The following is a 24,054-nucleotide window of genomic DNA, read 5'->3' on the forward strand; positions in this document are numbered from 1 at the left end:
CACTCAGGGACAAGTCCTCCTTCTCCAGAAAGGTCATAGCAACTGATAAATCCATTCTGGCAATGTAAACTTTAAACTTTTTTTTCCTCTTTTCAATTAGTATCATCCCACTTATGATTGATTTGGGTTATCCCACACAAAGCCCCCAATTATATGTTACGACTGAGGTGGGAGGAGTGCACTGTCTTTTCTAGTTCACTTCTCTATTTATATTTATATATTTAACATATATTTAAATGTTTATCCAGGTACTGATACGGTCAATCATATACTCTTTATCCCCGAATGGAATACATCAACCATGTTTCTTTAATAAACAACAAAATTATCAGATTTTTATAAAACAAGACTTATCCAGTAACGAAGAAAAGCATCAATGCACAGATTGCAATATGGAAGCTCCCTTTTTACCTGAGCCCCCACGCACACCCCCCCCCCCCCACCGAGCCAACCATCACACCCCTCCCGCGCGCACACACACGCGCACGCACACGCGCACACGCACGCGCGCACGCACGCGCGCACGCACACACGCGCACGCACACACACACGGAAACACACACACGCACACACACAGGTTAACTGAAAAATAAAGAGATTTTCTCTCCAAAGAATGTTTTGGCAAAATACTTGCTAATTCTTGAAGAAAAAGAGAAGATATGGATGGATGTCAGTTGTCCCTTTTGGCCTGGCGTCTGGGTATACGGAGACCGATCACTGAGATCTTTTCTGGAGCAGTTCATTTTGGAGATGTCGAGAAGTTGTCTGGTAGGCTTTCCAGGAGAAATGTGGCATCGGGGTTTCAGTTATCCCACTCTGGATTCGCAGGTTTTTCAAAGAGGTAGAAAGAGCTGGTGTCTTATCTCTCAACAGGCTGACCTCCAACTGCCTTCAAACACAGTCCACACCGCAACTGAACCAAAGCAACATCTCAGAAGTGAAGCCCCCAACAGCATGTCAGAACCTCCTGACCACTATAAATCTTGACATGTCACTTCTCTGTAACATCTCTCCCAAGCCACCAAGGTTTCTGTTGTTTATTGAAATTAAGGCATGTGATAGCCAGTGAAGGTTTGTTTTCAAACAAGACCTTTTAGTGACCCTGGTAAAAAAAAAAATCCCTGGATTCTTTTCAGTTTTCCCATATAAACTAATGTCCATAATTCTAACGAACAAATTCTCAAAAAAATTTTAATAATAGAAGCACTTTCATAACAATACCAATAACCTGACCCTTTGTGACACCCTCACAGGCCCATGCCAAGCACCTCACACCTTAAGACTCCATCCAGTGTTAGTATTTCTCAATTTCCGCTTCCTGCTCCTAAAAGATCTTGTTATCCTTTTTCAGTGATCCCAAATACCATGACTGTCCCTCCCAATGCACCCAATTCTACAACCACCCTTTTGTTCTTCCAGTCTGTCATGGCCTCCCAAAGTTCCCAAACTGCAAGACTATCTTCCTTGTACTAGCAAGATATATGGTTTATCCCTTCCTATTCTGTAGTAGTCTTAACCACAGTTCCTCCAACCTCCCTCATATCGACCTGCAATATCTCTCCTACCACGTTCCTTTGTATCCTGAGCCTTTAAGAAAGATAAGAGGTAAAAGTGAACTTTTGATAGTATTCTAGGCCACTGATTTAGTATCTACACAAAGATATGCATGATCATAGAATTCAAGCCCAAATATATCACTGATGGTCTGACAATATGCCACACTAAAGTAAGATATGACTTATCCAAGCACCATAAATCAATGGCTCTGATAATACATTAGTTACATAGCACAAAACAGAAAATCCTCTGACTTACTCTGAAAAACACTATGGAAGATGCATGATCAATAATGTAAAAACTATGCATACAACTTTTGTTCAACACACTTCAAAGTCACACTAGCCTGAATTTTCTGATCCAAGTGCTCATCTGGCAGGGTGGCAGATACCTATTTGATGCTCATCGTAGGATAATTTGTGTGCACAGGAGGAGAAAACCAGCTTCCACTGGGTAATCACACTAGACTGGGGTGGAGCAGGCCTCAGAGACTATCACTGCAGGAGAAGGAAGACAACAACAGAACTACCTAAAAAATGCAATGTTTTCTGCTCCAAACTTTCTTAATGCTGCTGGGGCTTGTACACTGCATACTCTGAGCAGGCTTGCATAGGGCCCTCTTCCAATGAACTACATTGCAGGCTGAATGACCTATTCCTGCCCCTATATTCCTAACCCCTGAAGCCCCCACTATTGATCTTCGAATATTGGACACTAGGGTCTAACAGGCTTAAGTTCAGCATTCAATTACAGCAAACAACAGGAAATATGAGGGAGGTTATGTTTTCCTCATTGTCATATCATTAGCACTCACCCACTCATATGGGCAAATTACAGTACCAGGCCTACTGACCAGAGAGTGAAGGGATGAGAGATCAGGGCAAGGTGGTGTGCATCCTCAAGCAATTTTCCAGACCAGTTACCTAGATCCTCCAAAAATCAATGGGAGGTACTGGAAAATATAGGAGACACTGTTTAATGCAATTCAAATTCAAAAAGGAAATAAAGTTATTAACACTGTATAGAAAAGTGTCCAGTAATACCAATTACCAGAGCCACAATTTATGCAGGATTTAACGGTCCTCCTCACAAACAAAGCCAGACATGTCAACTCTCACAGATTTCCCATATATTGCACAGATTCATGTCAGTCTCACAATCCCAGTGTTCTAAACTCACAGAATGCTTCACCATAAATCTTTCACATTCTACTGTTTCCAACGGCAACTGTGCATGATAAGTTAAGTATTGCATGGAGTGACTGAAGTGGGGTTTGGCAGGGCAGTGCAGCATGATTGACAAGTGGCAGCTAATTAAGATGCGGTACTGCCCAGCAACTGGTGTGGTGGCAGATGGAGAACAGTCTGTCAGTGATTTACGGCAAGTTTGAGAGCCAATGCTGGCATTCACCGAGACAAGAACAACTGGTATGGTCAGTCCTATTTACTTAGGGCACTATCAAGTAACAAGAGCTCCTTCTGGTTTTGTAACATTACCAGCACACAAGAGGTGTTCAATTCTTTGACTGGAAATTAAAAGGGGACACCAAAAAATCAAATCCAGCAGAATTCAAAAAGGGAGAAATATTTTAAAGGAAGCTGACGATCTATTTCGTGCCCAGATTCCCTCCTTGCTGAATGTTGCAGACCCCTGACCCCCAGCAGGTTTTGGAGAGACTATCTCACCAATTTCAATCCCTAAAAATCAACATGTCTGAAAACCAGAGTTCTGATCTCCAGCCCGCATAGCAAACACCCTTTGAATGAGCTGAATGTTCATTTAACATCAATTACAGTTAGTCGTCTTAAAGGGACATATAAGATACTTCAAGTAAAAGAAAGGTACACTTCTTTTACACAGTATCATCTTCCTGCCTGATCAAACAGCCCATCCTTTGAATTGTTGTTAGTATCACTGTGGGAGATCTGCTAACATATAGATCAAAATAGTATGTGCAGCATTTGTTTTGTCACCACAAACCAGATGTCACCTTTTGCTGCAATGGAAAAAAAAAGAATGGAAGTCAATTACCTAATTCTGGGTGATTCTGACTTTGAATAGGAAACTTACAAGTATTTTCCAAGCATGCACAGTTCATTTTCACCAAACAATTAAATGCTGATAGAGCTGGAGGAGCAAAAGGATTTGGGCTACTGGGTACTTGAATCAGTAAAAGCTACGGCTGCAAAAAGACTAATTGAATATTGGCACTTATTTCAAGGTAGGGGACGGAAGGGGTGGGGTTATGCTTCAGTTATACAGAGCCTTGGTAAGACCCCATTTGGAGTACTGAGCTCAGTTTTGGGCTCTGCATCTCCAGAAGGATATGTTGGGCCTTGGAGGGGGTTCCAGTGCAGATTTATCAAAATAAGAGTTTAAAGGGTTAAATTTGAGGAATATTTGTAGCTACATAAACTTGGTTTATAATCTAAAAGGTTGAGGAGTTATCTGATTGAGTAGCTTAAAATATTAAAGGGATTTGATAGGGTAGATACAATGAAATTGGGGATGATTTTGGTTGATCTGTAGCATTACTGTACCAGTAACATCAGCAATGCGGCTGGTTCAATTTAAAAAGGGGCCTACTGCTGGGTGGCAAATCTGGCCCCTTTTAATTAATGATGTAAATAGGGCTCTAATTACCAGTTAAGGTATGAACAGATTGGAGCCTGCAAAGTTTATGGTTTCATGGGTGACGGAAGAGAAAAGGCCCACTGAAGTGATGTCTTGAATTATTTTGGTGGGCTCCAGCAGAATGGGAGTGCTCCTCTGGGGCCCACAAACAATCTGGCCCACTGCCACCCCTGGACCCCCTCCCACCACGATCGCAATGCCCCCCCCCACTACCCACCCCGCCCCACTGCAACCTACCTTGCTGGCAGCAGCTTCGGCTCAATTTTCAGACTTCAATCAGGTGGGCTGCATCGAAATCCAGAACAAGGGGACTCAATCTTAAACATAGAGCTAGTCCATTCAGGAGTGAAATGAGGAAGCACTTTTTCACATAAAGGGTAGTGGAAATCTGGAACTTGCTCCTCCAAAAGGCTGTGGATTCTGGGTCAATTGAAATTTTCAAGATTTAGATTGATAGGTTTTTTGTCAGGTAAGGGTATCAAAGGATATGGAACAAAGGTGGATAAATGGAGTTGAGGCACAGATCAAACATGATCTGACTGAATGGTGGAACAGGCTCGAGAGGCTGAATGGCCTACTCCTGTTCCTATGTTCTTGAGTTCTGTTTATTTAAAAAAACTAGATTTGGTTGCCTTAAAAAGATACAGTTTTAGCAGCAAAATAATACATTATACATTATATGGGATAATGATCTTGTCTTTCTCAAATAGTGTAATATCTAACATTGTTGGAGGAAGCTGAGAGAGTCTGTTACCTATTAAATACAGAGTTTCACAAGAATCCATTTGATACTGAGCTAATTGATAATGTATGGAATATTAAACTCACCAAATAAAATGAAACAGGAACTTGTAGAATATAGAACAAGTCAAAATTTGGACACCAGTTGGACTAGGCTTTGCTCTATGTGTAAAGTTGAAGAAAATATATTTACTAAACTAGAGAGGTTCATAAATACAAATTAATAAGTTTTCTTTAACTCCACACACAGATGAAATATCCCCAAGCTGGTTAATTAAATGTGGATAATATTGTACAAGATAGAACAGATATGTTGGAATATTATCCGAGTTTTCCAAGTTACCTAACAATTACCATTTGCATGACAGTTTCCACCTACCATGAACCTTTTTCAGGACTTGCTCCCATGCTAAATTATAAGTTTTATTATTTTTCCAGTATCCTCTGTTTAAAAATCACGGCAAAAATTTTACATTTTATAGCTCCTATAATTACACTAAACAACAGCATTCTGTCTGGAATTGAATTAAATAGAGCTGTGTTATCTTACTGCTACATCCCCTTCAAACGCTGACAGTTTCATGGGAGTGAGTCCATCTTTGTTGGTGATATTCTCGAAGTACTCAATCTTTTCCTTGGAAATAAGTGATGAAATAAAATTGTACATTCTGCAGGCCATACTCTTGTTTGGGTGTAGCACAAGCATGTGGAAAACTGTGTTGCCTGTGAAACAGAAAAGCAAACATATTTAGATATATGGCATCAAACATTTATTGAAAATGCCCGTGTACATCTACAGCATGAATAGATGATATACATTAAGGATGGATACTATATGAATCATAATGTAGTGATTTTCACTGGCAGGATTAAGTTATTTTAGTTCCAACATAGCAATGGCTTACTTTCTCCGTAACACTGGTCTTCAACTTGTATTGTGTTTATTCAGTCAATTATAACTTTTAAAATAAGTTTTCAAATTATTTTGTTTGTTTGCTGGCAATTTTGGACACACTTACCAATTGGGAGTGGAGGGACAGGTGTGTAGTCCAGTATCGGGCTGGAGCTTGGAAAGCAAGATTACAGAGCATAAGGGAAGATCAAGAGTTTGTGGTTGAGTTCTTGGGCTGAATTTTAAGAGGCCACCGCCAACGTCGGCGGCAAGCTCAAGAAATGCGGGTCACACGCCAAAGAGCCACCATGATCTTGAGCGCAGCGGTTCATTTAAGTACGCTGGGGTGGCCCGCCAATCACGTGGAGAGGGCAGGCTTTCCATCCCCGGTAATGGCGTTAGCTACCTGTGCACAGGCGCTGGTGCCATTTTTAAAGGGTGGCCAGCCCTGTTGGCATATTTAAATTTTTGAAGAAAGATCCCCCCAAAATAAATAAATAAATTTCTAATACACCTTTCCCACCCCCCTCATAACAATTACAATAAATATTTGCCCTTTCCCCCTCCAAAACACTTACCTTTTACATCTGACCTTCCCCCCCCCCCCCCACCCCCTCCACAAACAGCACAAAGTTTAAGGTTCAACCCTTCCCACCATCCCCTAAATCTATTACGTATCTTTGACCCTGTCCACCCCCCTACACTGACAAACCTACCTCCTCCCCTCTCCTCACCAGTGCGGTGCTGCGTTTTCCCGGATGGGGAGCTGAAGGTGTGGGAGTGACGGCTGTCGCACCGAAGATCGTGGCAGGTCCTCAAGATCGAAGATAAGTTTATTTAAATGTATTAATTTTATTGATTTCCACATTTAAATTGAGGTCCCATCACCCAGCGGCAGGGAGGCTGCCACAGAGACTCGCCACCGCCAGGAGGTTCGGACCGGGCCCTGCTGGTGTCAAGGTCTATGGCGGGCCTCATCCAGGGCCATTGTCAGGTGTCGCCCGCCACGGAACACGACATCAAGGACTGCTTAAAATCCAGCCCTTTGTGTCCAGAAATTTGTATAGTGTTTGTGAGGCTGTTTTTCAATGACATTTAAGTATCGTACGAGGACTTAGTGGACTGACTATTTTATTACCTTCAAGTAGTTTATATCTCAGTTTGTCATCTTTGGATATTCATTTTGGTCTGTCCCAAAGGTAATGATTTTCTCCAGAATGTCCAAGTTTAAAAGGGCAGATATATTTGGTTAAAAGAACACTCTAGCTCAGTGTGTTTGTTTTTGGTTCTGTCGCTGTTAAATTCTGAATCTGTCTCTTTTAAATCTGTGACAGTTCCTGTTCGTCTGTGTTCCTGCCCACTTCATTCTGTTCTTATGTTCCTCCATTTGTGACAGTGCAGTTCTGTAACACCTTGCATACCTGAGTATAACACAGCATTAAGCCACATTGGGCATGAATTTTCAGGGAGTAACCAAGGCGCCAAACAGCATACAAACACGTAGGAATGCAGCAGTTTTCTGTTAACAGTGCCGTGATACCTGTCATTTTTGATTTAGCAATTTAAGAGATGAGCTTCAAACCAAGAGTGAACAATTTTCTAGCCCAGATCAAAAACTCAGAACAGCAATTTAAAGTTTATTGCAAAATGTGTACTTCAGTAATACTGTACTAAAGTTTCATCCCTCATTTAAACTGCGATGGCCAGAGGGTGATACTACTTGATTCAACTGCATATCATCTAATTAACATACCATGGAACAGAATTAGGTGGAGATTACAACAAAGTGTCAAATCAGCTGAGTCTGGTAGGTGGTTAGGAAACATTCTCATGAGGTCAAAGAAAAAATGGCCTCAACTACAAGACAAGGAAGGCCTTGTCTGGTTGTGGGCAAAGGAAATAAAAATTTTCATACAACCAGAGGAGGTCAAGGGAGAACTCTAGAGCAATTAATAAGGCACATTACTTCAGGTATTTCAGTAAGTATCTTTCTTTCCTTGTGATATTATCTATTACACTCTGGGCTGAATTTTAATCACGTGCCGCGCTCCGCGGCGGTGCAATTTCAACTGGGCGGCCTTCCGACATGGAAGTGCCACTGAGGAGCCCCCGCGATATTACGTGCGGGGGATCATTTAAATATTGGGGCCACCCATGATGACGTAGAGGGGGCAATGGCGTCTGGCGCCATTGTGCAGGCACTGGCGCCATTTTTAAAGGGCTTTAAGCCCTTAGCAGAAATTTTAATTTTTAAGGGGACCATGACTTTAATTTTTAATAAAACAGTACATTTCAAATAAAAGCGCCACTTCCACCCCCCCAATGATCACACAATAAAATTATTTCTCTCTCCCCAACCAAAAGCCATTCTTGACAGACCCGGCCTTTAAACCCCAAACTTTCCACTCTTTGTCCTTCAATCCCTTCCCACCATCCCCACCGCCAATGAAAATGTTTTCCCTGCTCCTCCACCCCTCCCACCCTGAAAATTTTATTCCTTCCCCCCTCTCCGCCAGGTTCCCGCCTCAGAACCCCATATGGAGTTCCGAAGGTGTGCGAGTTGCATACGGAATCGGTAAAATCGGCATGGGACGTCTGCTGCCTGCAGGTAAGTTCATTTAGGTTCATTTGATTATGCAGATGAAGGGATCACTGCCAGGCGGCAGGGGGGTCCACACTGAGATCCCCCTGCCGCCGGTAATATGTGGCGGGCCCTTCTCGATGTCGTGGGTCGAGGTGGGCCTCTCCCCACAAAATTTTACCGGCCCTCGTGCCGCGACCCGTGGCATTGAGTGGCTGGTAAAATTCAGCCCTCTAACTAATATGAAGGTTAAGACACAATAAAAATGTGAAAACATATTATCTATAATTGCTATATCACAATATCTGCCTTCCAGTGAGAACAGATGAACGATAACTTTGATCTTGATATGTTACATTTAAGGTACTTGAATGTCTTTTATTTTCGCTCTGCAAAATAAATGGATCATCTAAATTGTGGAGTAGTACTATACCACAAGCCAGTCACTCAAGCAACACTACTATGCCATGCATCAGCATGGATGCAGAAACAACTTAACACAGGAGGCGTTACTGAATCTGCATCTTATCAGCACTCAATGAATGGTCAAGCAACTCAATTTCTACTTGAAGATGCTTAATATTTGTTCAATGACAGGTTCCTGTCTTGTTTTCCAGACTGTCGTTTTGTTGTGCTGGAGTGCAGCAAGTTTTCAGACCATCGCCCAAATCTACCAACAATCTACTTTTCAGTAAGAAACTGGCTAAGGATGTGTTGATCTTGGGTATCGTTCGTTCACAAACAAGATCCTTCATGTGTCTCAGAGATCTTTTGTAGATTAATTGAATTAGTCTCTGCAGATCATATATAACATAGCGTTGACTATTAGCTTCCTTTCCTCTGTTCCATGAGTGTAACCACAAAACTACAAGCCCCTGCTGATAGCATCCTGCTTATTCACACTTCTCTCGAAATGAAGGAGTTTTTGCCTCCTATAGACTAGGGCACTGGCTACATTTTAAATGCTGCTGGACACAGTTTACAGAGATGCACACAGATAATGGAGAAACATCCTTCCACATGAACTTTTGGAAGTGGATTTTCCTCTTTTATGCTTAGGCATTTAATTAGCATCGGGGAGGAGTACATAGGTGGGCTGGATTTAGTTGTACTGGCGGGGCTCCCTGTGCTGCGCTGAAAAGGCGAGGGGAACACCGCCTTGGCCTTTTGGAGACTTACCCCACCACCAGCCCCTGGTGCTATTCAACGACGCTCAGGTACTTAAGTGCCCAGGACCGGGATATCCATCCTTTTAAAGAGGGGGATCCCGCCTCCAAGAGCTACCAGTCAATCAGAGGGCTGGCAGCTCAGTAGTATCGGCAGCATCACTGGGAGGGTGGCCAATGCCGGTAGTACAGAAGATTTGGGAGCAGGCCCAGCACTGGAGACCCAGAGAGAAGGTAAGTGAGGCAGGGTCACTGGGGCCGGTCTTCCAGGTCCTGGTGATGGTGGTGGTGGTGGGGGGGGGCGTAGAGGAGGGTGGGCGATGAGTGCAGTAGGGGGGCGGGGGGGTGGGTGTTACAGGAAGTGGGTTGTTTGCTGGTGGGGGCCCTCTATGGGCACAGAGGAGACCAATGCTCCCCAAGCCCACACTGGGAGGTCATCTCTTTTCACTGGGCCACCTCCCTGTGTGGCTAATGGTCCTGAATTGGCCTCTGCGCGGGAAGGCCATCTTCGGCCTTTCCCGCCCCCAACTTCACTACGAGGCTACAGAAAGGCGACAGGCCCACTGCCCCCTGCCTCCTGTCGCAATTCTATGGGTGACCCCTGCCTCTTAGCCCTTCTCCGGCGTCCCCATTAAATCCAGTCCAGGTGGGTCAAACTGTGCTCCCATTTAAATTAATAGACAGAAAATCAGGCTATTTCTTTTACGGCTGTGTAATCATTCCCACTCAATTTTTCCCTACATGTTTGTTTCCATCTGAATGTTTAACGTTATTCATCTTGCAAAAAATGAAAATCATCTTCTTGGACATCTTCCCATCACAGCACTGAACTACCTCATGAATGTTTTGAGTGTTTTTGGGTAGAAATTGGATATAGTTCATGGGCAGAAAACCTGCCCACTTAATCCACTAAGTGAAATTTGGGGCACTGGTTATGCAGAGCAGACAACGGTGGATTTGGGTTCCTCCTTAAATTCCTGGTATGCGGTGGCAATCCACACAAGTTCTACCCTATCCTGTCCCACAGGAATACTCTCGCTGCTGCTATGTCTGACATGGAGCCCAATATTCAAGTTGGCTTTAGTCAGGACTACTTAGTCTAAATAGTCTTAGAAAACTAAAACAGATTAACAATGGCAGAGGATTTTACTAACCATATAGATGCATTTTATTCTGGAAATCAGTGATTCAATAAAGAAATACCCATCAACCGTGGCCTAAGTAGGGCATAGCAGAGGCAGAAGGTTGAAACTAATTACAGCAACCTGGGCTTGATGTCACACCATTAATAAACATAAGAAATAAGAGCTGGAGTAGGCCGTTTGGCCCTTGAGTTTGCTCCGCCATTTAACACGATCATGGCTAATCTTCTCCCTCAAGTCCACCTTCCCACACTATCCCCATATCCCTTAATTCCCTTAGTACTCAAAAATCTATCACCCTCGGTCTTCAATATATTCAACAACTGAGCATCCATTCTCTCTGGGGTAGAGAATCCAAAGATTCACAACCCTTTGAGTGAAAAAAATTCTCCTTATCTCAGTCCTAAATGGCTTACCCCTTATTCCAAAACTGTGACCTCTAGTTTTAGACTTCCCAGCATCTATCCTCACCAATTTAATCACCTCTCATTCTTCTAAACTCAAGGGAATATAGACTTAGTCGACTCAATCTCTCCTCATAGGACAATCTTCTCATCCCAGGAACGAGCTTAGTGAACCTTCACTGCACTCCTTCTAGGGAAAGTATATCCTTCCTTAGGTCAGGTGACCAAAACTGCACACAGTACTCCAGGTGTGGTCTCATCAATGCTCTGAAAAAATTATTGGGGATTTAAAAAGGAATTAGTGAATTTAGTATCAGTAAAAATTTGGAAATCAGGTAAGAAAAAGATGATGCTAGTAGACAGAGCATTACAATTTGCTCCAAAGAGCCAACCAGTGGTTCTGGTGTGCAACTGCATTATGACATCAGCAGAGGAAAATTGAATGGGAAATATGGCCATAGGAATTCACCATGGCACAAGTTGAAGCAAAAGAGTGGCCAGAAAAATGACAATAGAAACTTAGGAAGTGCACTTTTGTCACCATCCTAGGTCACTCTTAACTTGCTGAAAATACAAATATCCCCAGATTTATTCCAATATATCCAAATTTCTTTAATATGTCATTGTCTCCCAGCCCCGATTTCCATTTTCCTCCAGAGCTGCAGTAGACCAATTAATCAAGCTAAAAACAATTGAACTGTTCTCAGCCAGGTGTAAACATAGGAAAGCATGAAACTTTCTAAACACTGATTTTTACTATTAGTGTAAGCCTTCTGCCTGTGCTTATATCTCTTTCTGACAGATGAAAAGCTATCTTAAAAGATGTTTTTCAGCTCCATCTCTCCAAGAAAACACCAGTTCAGCTGTCTTCATCTTGTTAATTCACTTGCCAAGTCAAATAAATCTAGGGTTCTGACCAGCAACCTGAGTAATAATTGGCTCCAGCATTCATTTCATAAATGCAGGAGCCTTCCAGCAACATACACCTACATTCTATTTTATACGGCAGAATTATATATTTTTTATTTCAGAGGCTAATAGATATGGAGAGGATACTGATTTATCAGTTTACAGTAACCACCTTTGATTATAAATGCACAATGCTTTGTCAAGTGTATATACACTTTTGATTTCTTTAACAATGGTATTATTAGTGAATCAACATTAATTGTAATTTGTAATTGGTGTTTTGGGTGCTTCCATTTGAACCAATGTATAATTCCATGTAACTAAATATTAAACTATAAAGAGATGCCAACAAATCAAATACAGAAACAAAATAGGATTTTTATGCTGTATTTTTTGGATCATAATAATAATAGAACCAAGAAAAATTCAAACTCGAACAAGACTGATACAGTGATTTTATTAATTAAATATTTGGCTGAAATCTTACGCCCCCCCCTGCAGAAATAAGCTTGAGGAAGCAGGGCGGGGTCGTAAAATTGAGTGGGAGGCAGTGGGTGCCGTTCCCATCACTTTCCCACCTCTGCTGCAATTTTACGAGGGACGACAGCAGCGAGAAATGGCCTGCCCGCCCCATGCCAATTAACTGCCACTTAAGGGCCTCCTCCCACCGCCGCTGGCATTTAAGGGCCTGGGCCACGCAAAATCGTAGCGTGGCTCCCAGGCGCGGTGGAGCCGAGCTCGCCACTGACTTTTTGGCCGGTGGGCAGGGTCTCCCACCCAATGTAAAATTCTGGCCTATGTTATTAAAACTCAGGTGAACTGAAATTTAAAAATTTTAATTGCAGGATTAATTTAATCACTTGTTATCCCTAATTAATTGTAAAACTAAGTTGTTAATAGAAGAAAAGTGTAACAATTAAGCTACTAAGTTATCTATAGATTCAAAATGCGAAAGTGAAAACAAAACCAAGTGCCCTAACAACTGCTCAATACTATTTTCATTTACTTTTCAATATTTTTGCAGGAATTAAACAACTAAACCATTAGATATTTAGCATTGCAATGAATGATTAAACAACTATTGTAAATTCCATATAAGTTTGTAATAATGCTTTAACAAATTAAGAACTCAATGGACATGAAAATGCAGTTTGGAGATTCTACTGCTTGACTACCAATAGTAGATTCTAACTGATCATTTTATAATTCAGTTCCCCCCCTATTATTTTACTCCTTTTCTACTTCTTGATAAAACATGGGGCTGGATTTTCAGCAGAAGGCGGGGGTCCTGACACCGGCCAAAAAGGTTCCGAATCAACAACACACCGCCTCTTACTACCCTTTTACTACTTATATGTTTAGAGAAGACGTTTGGATTTACTTTTATGTTAGCTGCCAATATCTTCGTCTAATTTCTCTTTGCCTCTCATTAAAACAGAGTGCAGATTGCAAGCTGAGTGTGGAGATTCGAATTTGATGAGTGGCAAGTTCAGTGAAGGAGGGAGGAGGTGCTCCATTTTTCTACTTTTTTTACCCTCCAGTATTTGGTATCTTGCTTCAGTGCAGTGGAAGGAACTGTTTGGTGAGTAAGCTATTCTGCTGAATAATAAATAGTCTGTAAAGTTAACATATGGCAGAGCAGCTTTGCCGAGTGAAATGCACAGCCTGTGGCATGTGGGAAGCCATGGACACACCATGTGTCCGAGACAAACACATCTGCAGGAAGTGTCACCAGCTGCAGAAGCTTGAACTCTGGGTTTCAAAACTTGTGCAGTGGCTGGAGTCACTGTGCAGCTGTGAGGCAGAGGACTACATGGTTAGCACATTTAGGGAGGTGGTCACAACACAAGTTAGAAGCATGCAGGCAGGTAGGAAATGGGTGACCGCCAGGCAGTCTAAGAGAACTAGGCAGGTAGTGCAGGAGTCCCCTGATATTATCTCACTCACTAATCGGTTATCCATTTTGTATACTGGTGAGGGTGATGGTTCCTCAGACAAGTGTAGTCAGAGCCAAGTTTGTGTCACCACAGGTGGCTCAGCTGCATAGGAGGGGAGGAAGAAGAGTGGAAGAGCAGTAGTGATAGGGGATTCGTTAGTTAGGGGAACAGACAGGTGTTTCTGCGTCAGTAAACATGACTACAGGATGATGTGTTACCTCCCTGATGCCAGGGTCAAGGACGTCAGGGAGCAGCTACAGGACATTCTTCTGGGGGAGGGTGAACAGATAAAGGACGTGGTCCACATTGGTACCAATGACATAGGTAAGAGGGGGATGAGATCCTGAAAGCAGATTTTAAGGAGCTAGGAAGAAGTTTAAAAAGCAGGACCTCAAAAGTAGTAATCTCAGGATTACTCCCGGTCCTATGTGCAAGTGAGCATAGGAAAAGGAGAATTGAGCGATTGGACATGTGGCTTGAGTACTGGTGTAGGAAGGAGGACATCAGATTTCTGAGACATTGCGATCAGTTCTAGGGCAGGTGGGACCTGTGCAAGATGGACGGATTGCAACTTAGCAGGACTGGGACGAATATCCTCACAGGGAGATTTGCTATTGCTGTAGGGGAGGATTTAAAGTGTTAGGGGTATGGGAACCTGAGAGGCAGCTCAGATTGGACAGAAGCAAAATTGATAACTTGTCAGGGGTGTGGGAACCAGGAACAAATATCAGAGAGGAATACCAAGGTGCACAGATTACTGGGGGAGATAGATAGCACGAGAGTAGGGAATAGTAAGTTATTAGGTGGAGTCAGAGTAAGGGAGAAAGTAATAAAGTCTGAATCAGGGTTAATGTGCATGTATGTGAATGCACGCAGTGTGGTTAATAAGACTGGTGAGGTACAGGTACAGATTGCCATGTGGAAATATGATGTTGTGGCTCTAACAGAGACCTGGCTCAAAGAACGGCAGGACTGGGTGTTAAATATTCCTGGATACAAGGTGTTCAGGAAAGATAGGGAAAGGAAAAAAGGGGGATTATTGGAGAGCATTTCAGTGCTGGAGAAAAAGGATGTCCCAGAGAGGTCGAGGACAGAATCAATTTGGCTAGAGCTAAGGCGCAATAAAGGTGCGCTTACATTGCTCAGTGTTGTCTATAGGCCACCAGCTCATGGGAATGGTGTGGAGGAACAAATTTGCAAGGAAATTACAGAGGCGCAAAAATTATCAGGTAGTTATAATGGGGGACTTTAATTATCCAAACACAGACAGGGATAATAGTGGTGTAAAGGACAGTGAGGGGCAAGAACTCCTATAGTGTATTCAGGAAAATTTTCTACAACAGTATGTTGCTAGTCTAAAGAGAATGGAGGCACTGCTAGACCTGCTTCTTGGGAATGAGATAGGCCAAGTGGATCAAGTATCAGTAGGAGAGAATTTAGGGAATAGTGATCATTGTATCATAAGGTTTAGGCTGACTATGGAAAAGGACAAACAGCAATGCAAAGTAAGAATAATTAACTGGGGGAAGGCCAACTGCAATGTGGGTAAGAATAGAGCTGGGACAAATAAACTGGCATCAAAAGCTGGCAGGAAAACCAGCAGATGAACAATGGGCTACCTTCAAAGAAGAGATAGTTTGGGCACAGTCAAAGTATGTTCCCTCGAAGGGGAAAAGTAGCGCAAACAAATCCAGAGCTCCCTGGATGACAAACGAGGTAGAGATTAAGATAAAGAAGAAAAAGTGTGCTTATTACAAATGCCAGGTAGAAAATACTATTGAGAACCAGGCTGAATATAGAAGGTCCAGAGGGGAAGTGAAAAAGCAAATAACAGAAGCAAAGAGAGAGCTGGAAAAGAGACTGGCAGCTAGCATTAAAGAAAATCTCAAAGTTTTCTATCAGCATATAAATAATAAAATGGTGGTAAAAGAAGTGGTGCCGATTAGGGACCAGAAAAGGGATTTACACATGGAGGCAGAGGGCATAGCTAAGGTATTAAATGAATACTTTGCATCTGTCTTTAGCAAGGAAGAAGATGCAACTCAGGCAATGTTGAAAGAGGAGGTAAATCAGACACTAGAGGAGTTTAAAATTGATAAAGAGGAAGTATTAGATAGGCTGTCTGTACTTAAAGTGGATAAAACGCTAGGACCAGATGAGATGCATCCAAGGATACTGAGGGAAGTGAAGGTGGAAATCGCAGAGGCACTGGCCATAATTTTTTCAGTCTTTCTTAGACTTAGGTGTGGTGCCAGAGGACTGGATAATTGCAAACATTACACCCTTGTTCAAAAAAGGGTATAAAGTTAAGCCCAGCAACTACAGGCTTGTCAGTTTAACTTCAGTAGTGGAAAATCTTTAGAAAAAAATAATTCGGGACAAAATCAATAGTCAGGTGGACAATTTATTTAAGGAAAGACAGCATGGACTTCTGGAGGGAAAATCATGTTTAACTAACTTGCTGGAGGTTTTTGAGGAGGTAATAGAGAGGGTTAATGAGGTCAATGCTGTTGATGTGGTGTACATGGACTTTCAAAAGACATTTGATACAGTGCCACCCAACAGACTTGTGAGCAAACTAATAGCTCATGGAATAAAAGGGACAGTAGCAACATGGATACAAAATTGGCTGAGTGACAGGAAACAAAGAGTAGTGATTAATGGATGTTTTTTGGGCTGGAGGAAGGTTTGTAGTGAGTTCCCCAGGGATCAGTGTTGGGACCCTTGCTTTTCCTGATATATATTAATGATCTAGACCTTGGTGTACAGGGCACAATTTCAAAGATTGCAGATGATACGAAACTTGGAAGCAGTTTGAATTGTGAGGAGGATAGTGTAGAACTGGTTGTGGTTGTTGGAACACAATCATCTGAGCTCCAGGACATCACTGCAGGAGTTCCTCAGGGTAGTGTCCTAGGTCCAACCATCTTCAGCTGCTTCATCAATGACCTTCCTTCAATCATAAGGTCAGAAGTGGGGATGTTTGCTGATGATTGCACAATGTTCAGCACCATTCGTGGACTCCTCAGATACTGAAGCAGTCCGTGTAGAAATGCAGCAAGACCTGGACAATATCCAGGCTTGGGCTGATAAGTAGCAAGTAACATTCGCGCCACACAAATGCCAGGCAATGACCATCTCCAACAAGAGAGAATCTAACCATCTCCCCTTGACATTCAATGGCATTACCATCGCTGAATCCCCCACTATCAACATCCTAGGGGCTACCATTGACCAGAAACTGAACTGGAGTAGCCATATAAATACTGCGGCTACAAGAGCAAGTCAGAGGCTAGGAATCCTGAGGCGAGTAACTCACCTCCTGACTCCCCAAAGCCTGTCCACCATCTACAAGGCACAAGTCAGGAGTGTGATGGAATACTCTTCACTTGCCTGGATGGGTGTAGCTCCAACAACACTCAAGAAGCTCGACGCCATCCAGGACAAAGCAGCCCGCTTGATTGGCACCCCATCTACAAACATTCACTCCCTCCACCACCGACGCACAGTGGCAGCAGTGTGTACCATCTACAAGATGCACTGCAGCAACGCACCAAGGCTCCTTAGACAGCACCTTCCAAACCCGTGACCTCTACCAACTAGAAGGACAAGGGCAGCAAATACATGGGAACACCATCACCTGCAAGTTCCCCTCCAAGTCACACACCATCCTGACTTGGACCTATATCGCCGTTCCTTCACTGTCGCTGGGTCAAAATCCTGGAACTCCCTTCCTAACAGCACTGTGGGTATACCTACCCCAAATGGACTGCAGCGGTTCAAGAAGGCAGCTCACGACCACCTCCTCAAGGGCAATTAGGGATGGGCAATAAATGCTGGCCTGGCCAGTGACGCCTACATCCCATGAATGAATTTTAAAAAAAAGATATAGACAAGTTGGTGGAATGGGCGGACAGGTAGCAGGTGATGTTCAATGCAGAGAATTGTGAAGTGATTCATTTTGGCAGGAAGAACCTGACAAATATAGAATAAAGCGTACAATTCTAAAGGGGGTGCAGCAACAGAGGGACCTAGGTGTATATGTGCATAAGTAATTGAAGGTGATAGGACAGGTTGAGAGAGCGGTTAATAAAGTATACAGTTACCCGGGGCCTTATTAATAGGGGCATAGAGTACAAGAGCAAGGATGTTATGTTAAACTTGTATAAGACACTAGTTCGGCCTCAGCTGGAGTATTGCGTCCAGTTCTGGGCACCGTACTTTAGGAAAGAAGTGAGGGCATTGGAGAGAGTACAGAAAAGATTCACGAGAATGGTTCCAGGGATGAAGAACTTCAGTTATGAATATGGATTGAAGAAGTTAGGACTGCTTTCCTTGGAGAAGAAAAGGCTGAGAGGTGATTTGATTGAGGTATTCAAAATCATGAGGGGTCTGGACAGAGTAGGTAGAGAGAAATTGTTCCCACTCGTGAAAGGATCGAGAACGAGAGGGCACAGATTTAAAGTATTTGGTAAGAGAAGCAAAAGTGACATGAGGAACAACTTTTTCACGCAGCGAGTGGTTAAGGTCTGAATGCGCTGCCTGTGAACATGGTGGAAGCAGGTTCAATTGAAGCATTCAAAAGGGAATTAGACAGTTATATGAAAAGGAAGAATGTGCAGGGTTATGGGGAGAAGGCAGGGGAATGAACCTGAGGAAATTGCTCTTTTAGAGAGCCAATGCGGACATGATTGGCTAAATGGCCTCCTTCTGCACTGTAACAATTCTGTGATTCTGTGATTTCCTTTTTCACTTCCCCTCTGAGCATTCTATCTTCAGCCTGGTTCTCACTTGTATTATCAACTTGACATCTGTCATACCCCTTTTTCTGCTTCATTTTACTCTCTAACTCTTTCCTCATCTGGTGAGCTCTAGCTTTGATTGCTCTACCTTTCCCCCATTGTGGGAATGTACCTTGACTGTAACAAACTATCTCCCCATTAAAGACAGCCCTTTGTTCCTTTACAGTTATGCCTGTCAATCTCTGATTCCAATTTACCTGTCACAGATACATTCTCATCCCACTGAAACTGGCCCTCCTTTAATTAATTATTTTTACTCTAGATTGCTCCTTGTCCTTTTCCATAGATAACCTAAACCTTATGATACTATGATCACTGTTTCCAAATGTTCCCCCACTGACAATTGATGCACTTGACCCACCTCATTCCCAGAACCAGATCCAGCAATCATCCTTTCTCATTGAGCCAGAAATATACTGATCTAGAAAATTTTCCTGAACATCCTTCAGAGACTCTTTCCTCCTCTGCCTTTTACACTATCACTATCCTAGTCTATATGAGGACGATAAGTCCTCCATTATCACTGCTCTATAGTTTTTGCATCCCTCTTTAATGGTGCAGCTATCTCTGGTCATCACCAGCACCACCACCACCAACCTGCATTTTTATAGCAACTTAAACATAATAAAACACCCCAAGGAGCATTATAAAGCAAAACTTGATAGTGAGCCACAAAAAGAGATATTAGGGCTGATAAACAAAAGCTTGTTCAAAAGGGTAGGTTTTAAGGAGCACCTTAAGCAGGAAAGAGAGGAAGTGAGGTGGAGAGGTTTAGGGAGGGAATTCCAGAGCTTAGGGCCTAGGCAGCTGTAGGTATAGCCACTAATGGTGGAGCAATTAAAAGCAGGGATGCTCAAAAAGCAAGAATTAGATGAGTGCAGATATCTTGGAGGGTTGTGGGGTTGGAGATTACAGAGGTAGGCAGGGGTGAGACCATAGAGGAATTTGAAAACAAGGATGAGAATATTAAAATCAAGGTGCAGCCAATGTAAGTCAGCGAGCGCAAGAGCAATGGATGAATGGGACTTGGTGCAAGTTAGGACACGGGCAGCCGACTTCTGAATGACCTCAAGTTTATGGAGGGTAGAACGTGAGAGACCGGCCATGACTGCAATAGAATAGTCAAGTGAAGGGGTAACAAAGGCATTGATGAAGGTTTCAGCAGTAGATGAGCTGAGGCAAGGGCAGAGTCGGGTGATGTTATGGAAATGGAAATAGGTGGTCTTAGTGATGGCATGAATATGTGGTCAGAAACTCATCTCCAGCTCAAATATGATGCCAAGGTTGTTAATAGTCTGGTTCAGCATCAGAAAGTTGCTGGGAACAGTGATGGAGTCAGTGGCCAGGAAACAGAGTTTGTGGAAGGGATCGAAGACAATGGCTTCTGTCTTCCCAATATTTAGTGGCAGCACATTTCTGCTCAACCAATACTGGATGTCAAACAAGCAATCTGACAATTCAGAGGCAGTGGACGGGTTGAGAGAAGTGGTAGTGAGGTAGAGCTGGATGTCATCAGCATACATGTTGAAACTGATGATGTCACAGAAGGGTAACATGTACTTGAGAAACAGGAGGGGGCTAATGACAACAGCTGGGGACAACAGTAGTATTGGTGCAGGAGCAGAATGAAAAGCTATTGCAGGTGAACTATAAAAGATTGTAATAAGGGAGATGGAGAGATACCAGCAATGGTATAGATATTTCCTTCAATAACATCCAGGATCATGTTATAGCTAACTATAGCAAGCAATTAGGAAGGCAAATCGTATGTTAGCTTTTGTTACAAAGGGATTGGAATTTGGAAGTAAAGAAGTCTTAATACAATTATGCAGGGCATTGGTGAGGGCATACCTGATGTATTGTTTTAGTTTTAGTCTCCTTACCTAAGGAAGGGCATTTTTCCCCTAGAGGAAGTGCAATAAAAGTTCATGAGACTGATTCTTGGGATGAGAGGATTGTCTTATGAGGAGAAATTGAGTAGACTAGGCCTATATTTCCTGGAGTTTACAGGAATGAGAGACAATCTAATTGTAACATGGAAAATTCTTAAGGGGCTTGACAGGGTAAATGCTGAGAAAATGTTTCCCTGGCTGGGGAATCTACAATACAGTGTCATAGTCTCAGAGTAAGGGGTTGGCCATTTAGGACCGAGACGAGGGGAAATTTCTTCAACTCAAAGGTTATGAATCTTTGGAATTCTATACCCCAGAGAGCTGTGGATGCTCAGCCATTGAGTATATTCAAGACAGATATTGCTAGATTTTTGGGTGCTAAGGGAATTAAGGGATTTGGGAATAATGCGGGAAGGTGGAGTTGAGGTGGAACATCAGCCAAGATCGTGTTGAATGGTGGAGCAAGCTTGAAGGGCCAAATAGCCTATTCCAGATCCTATTTCTTATGTTCTTGTTATGTTCTTAAATCACTGAAAGTAGTTCCACTTTAATGCACAGGTACCTTAGAAATTAAATTGACATGACTAAATGTTAAGACTTAAGAAAAGCAAATTAAATACAATTGTATAATTTCTGCTCTCTTTTTATATTTATTTTTACCACATTTTGGATCTTAATTTGGTCATTAATGAGTTGCACTTTTTTGGTGCTTTCTGCTTTCCTATTGTCAAGAATGGTCACATTCAATTGTAAAATGAATTAACATGATTAAAGTACCCCGAATGCACTGCTCTGACTTCTGAGTTGTTAATATACTTCTTTAGTCTCCTTAACTCTTTGTTCTCAAGCTCTGGCCAAGTCAAGTCACCTTGACAGAATCACAAATTGTTACAGCACAGAAGGAGGCCATTCAGCCCATCGTGCTCTGCACTGGCTCTCCGAGTGAGCAATTCACTTTGTATCATTCCCCTGCCTTCTCCCCATAACCCGCAGAATCAAGAATTGATTAAGTAAATGAACCTTAACTAAGCATAGCAGGGAAGCACAGAGTCATGTAGGACTGGAGAATCAGCATTGAAGCAATGCATCTGGACATGGCAAAGTGAAAAGCAGATATTCAGAAAGGGCTGTGGAGGAATCACAAACAATGAACCTGGACTCAGCAGATCAGTGAAGTGAATGGTCAGGGCAGATGGTAAGCAAGAATTAAATAATGCATTTTTGGGTCATTTTAGTATTGCCAAATGAATGCTAATTTCAATTTTCTTTGTTCAGAGAGAGGAAGGTTGAGTATAGTTTGAAGTGAAATTGCAAAGCCTACTTATACTATTTGAATATCTGCTATATTAGGAAGCCATTTAAGTTAAGATGTTTTGTTGTAATATGCAGAAATAATGCATGGCATACAATATGAAAACAGCTTGAGCAAGAATTATATCAAATGATATATAAATAAAGGTCCTACCTTGTTTATCTTGTGCATTTAAAGGTGCCCCATGTGCCACAATCATTTTAACTACTTGTTCATTTCCTATGCAGGCTGCAAAGGATAAAACATATTCCCCTGACATATAAAAAGAAAGAAGTATTAATTACCACAACTTAAAAAAAAGCATGGAAGTGATTTTCAAAGATCCCTTGTTTTACAGAAAAATGCCTCAGACTGTTGTCACCATATTGCATTTTTCTTCAACACTGCTCACGGCAGAATGAGCATGCATCTATAAATTGACACAAATAATAAATGCGTATGGAATTTGAATGAGTAGTTTCTCACAGGGATCTGCTAAATGTGGCACAAGGTGAGGTTATAACAATTAAAAACAAATTGAAAAACAGATATGAATGTGCAGCTGAAGTTTGTCTGCTGCTACCAGTGCTGTGGAGGCCACTCTGTAATTTCCCTGCAATGTACACACAGCGGGATGTAACCTGTTCTGAAACCGTGAATAACCTGTTTTCTGTGTGTTCAAATAAACTGGTTATGTTTGTACTACAAATGTGTTCTGTACTCCATCCAAACTTGAAGGGATTGAGGAAGGAGATGGTTATGATGAATACAAAAACAATATGCAATGAAAGCCTGCCCTCTAGATCAGAAGAAGGTTCTACGAACTCAAGGTTCTTCACATTCAAATGTAAAAATAAACATTAGAAATCCAAAACAAAATTGGAATGAAAAAGTGTTTGGTTTAAAGGAATGCTGTGCCAATTGTGTAGCAGCAGTTATTTTGTATTAATTTTCTGAAGAGCTGACATGTTGGATTTTGCAGAATATTTGCACCACAGCATGAGATACTTGCTACAGTGAGTAATCATATTTTGAATAGCCTTTGATTATGTCAAAGATGAAAAAATATTTCTAGCCCTAGTTGTATCCAGCTATCTGAATTGTGGGCCAGTAGCTGGTTGGATGCTGATCTTTAAAAAAAATATTTTGTCACCATTCTTCCTTCATCAAACCAGATTTCTGAACATCATCCAGACATAAGTCCTGCATCATTCCTAGTTTTCACAGGAGAGTAGCAACAGCAGCACCAACTGCTGTAGAGCTACTCCAATATATATTATAATAAAAAAAATTCAGAAAACCTATAGTTATAAATGTAACGAGTAAAGAAAAATAACCAAGCTTTTTATTTTAGAAATCGGTGAAACATTTTGCAAGGGGAAGGGGACAGCCAGAAGTTATGGTCCATGTTGGAACCAATGTTTCAGGAGTGAGGCAGGAAGTTAAAGAGCAGGATATCAAATCTTGTAATCGCTACATGCTAGTGAGAACAGGAGCAGTAAGAAAAGCGTGGCTAAAGAAATGGTGTAGAAGAGTAGACTTCCGATTCCAGGGTCATTTGGACCAGTTCTAAGGTAAGAGGGACCTGTAGAAGATGGATGGGTTCCACCTCAACATGGCTGGGGCCGATGTGCTTGCAGGAAGGTTAATTAGTACTGTGGGGTTGGGTTTAAAATAACTTGGCATTGTGGAGTGGGAGGGGGAACAGGATGAAGCATTATGGAGGGGTTACATGGTGCCCAGAGGACTGGCAGAGACAAACAGCATCAGAATAAAGAGTAGTTCAGAAATAGGAGGGATCAGATGGGGGGGAATTGCAAAGCAGACTAAGATGGGTTCAGAGTGCATGTGTGTAAATGCTTGGAGTGTGGTAAATAAGGTTGGTGAGCTGCAGGCACAAGTATTCACATAGGATTCACAAAGGGATGATGTACTTAAGGGTTCAAAGACAATATGGTTAGAATTAAGGAACATTAGAAGATCTATGAAGCCGCTGGGTGCATACAAAAGGCCACCAAATCGTGGGAAGGAAACAGGTGAGCAAATCTGTAGACAGATTACAGAAAGATGCAAGAACTTTAGTGAGAATGGGGGACTTCAATTACC

The 24,054-nt window shown here is 42.2% G+C and overlaps 1 protein-coding gene across 1 annotated transcript in view; it reads right to left on the bottom strand.

Moving 5' to 3' along the window:
* LOC137374885 (transient receptor potential cation channel subfamily V member 5-like) overlaps positions 1–24,054 on the bottom strand; it is a 177,559-nt gene that overhangs the window by 85,689 nt on the left and 67,816 nt on the right. Inside the window, exons 5-6 of the mRNA XM_068041462.1 lie at positions 22,123–22,221; positions 5,483–5,655 (exon numbers count right to left, since the gene is read on the bottom strand). Of these exons, the coding sequence (XP_067897563.1) occupies positions 5,483–5,655; positions 22,123–22,221 (272 nt within the window). The remainder of the gene's footprint in view (positions 1–5,482; positions 5,656–22,122; positions 22,222–24,054) is intronic.

This window comes from Heterodontus francisci, chromosome 11, assembly GCF_036365525.1.
Source record: "Heterodontus francisci isolate sHetFra1 chromosome 11, sHetFra1.hap1, whole genome shotgun sequence".
Taxonomy (NCBI): Eukaryota; Metazoa; Chordata; class Chondrichthyes; order Heterodontiformes; family Heterodontidae; genus Heterodontus; species Heterodontus francisci.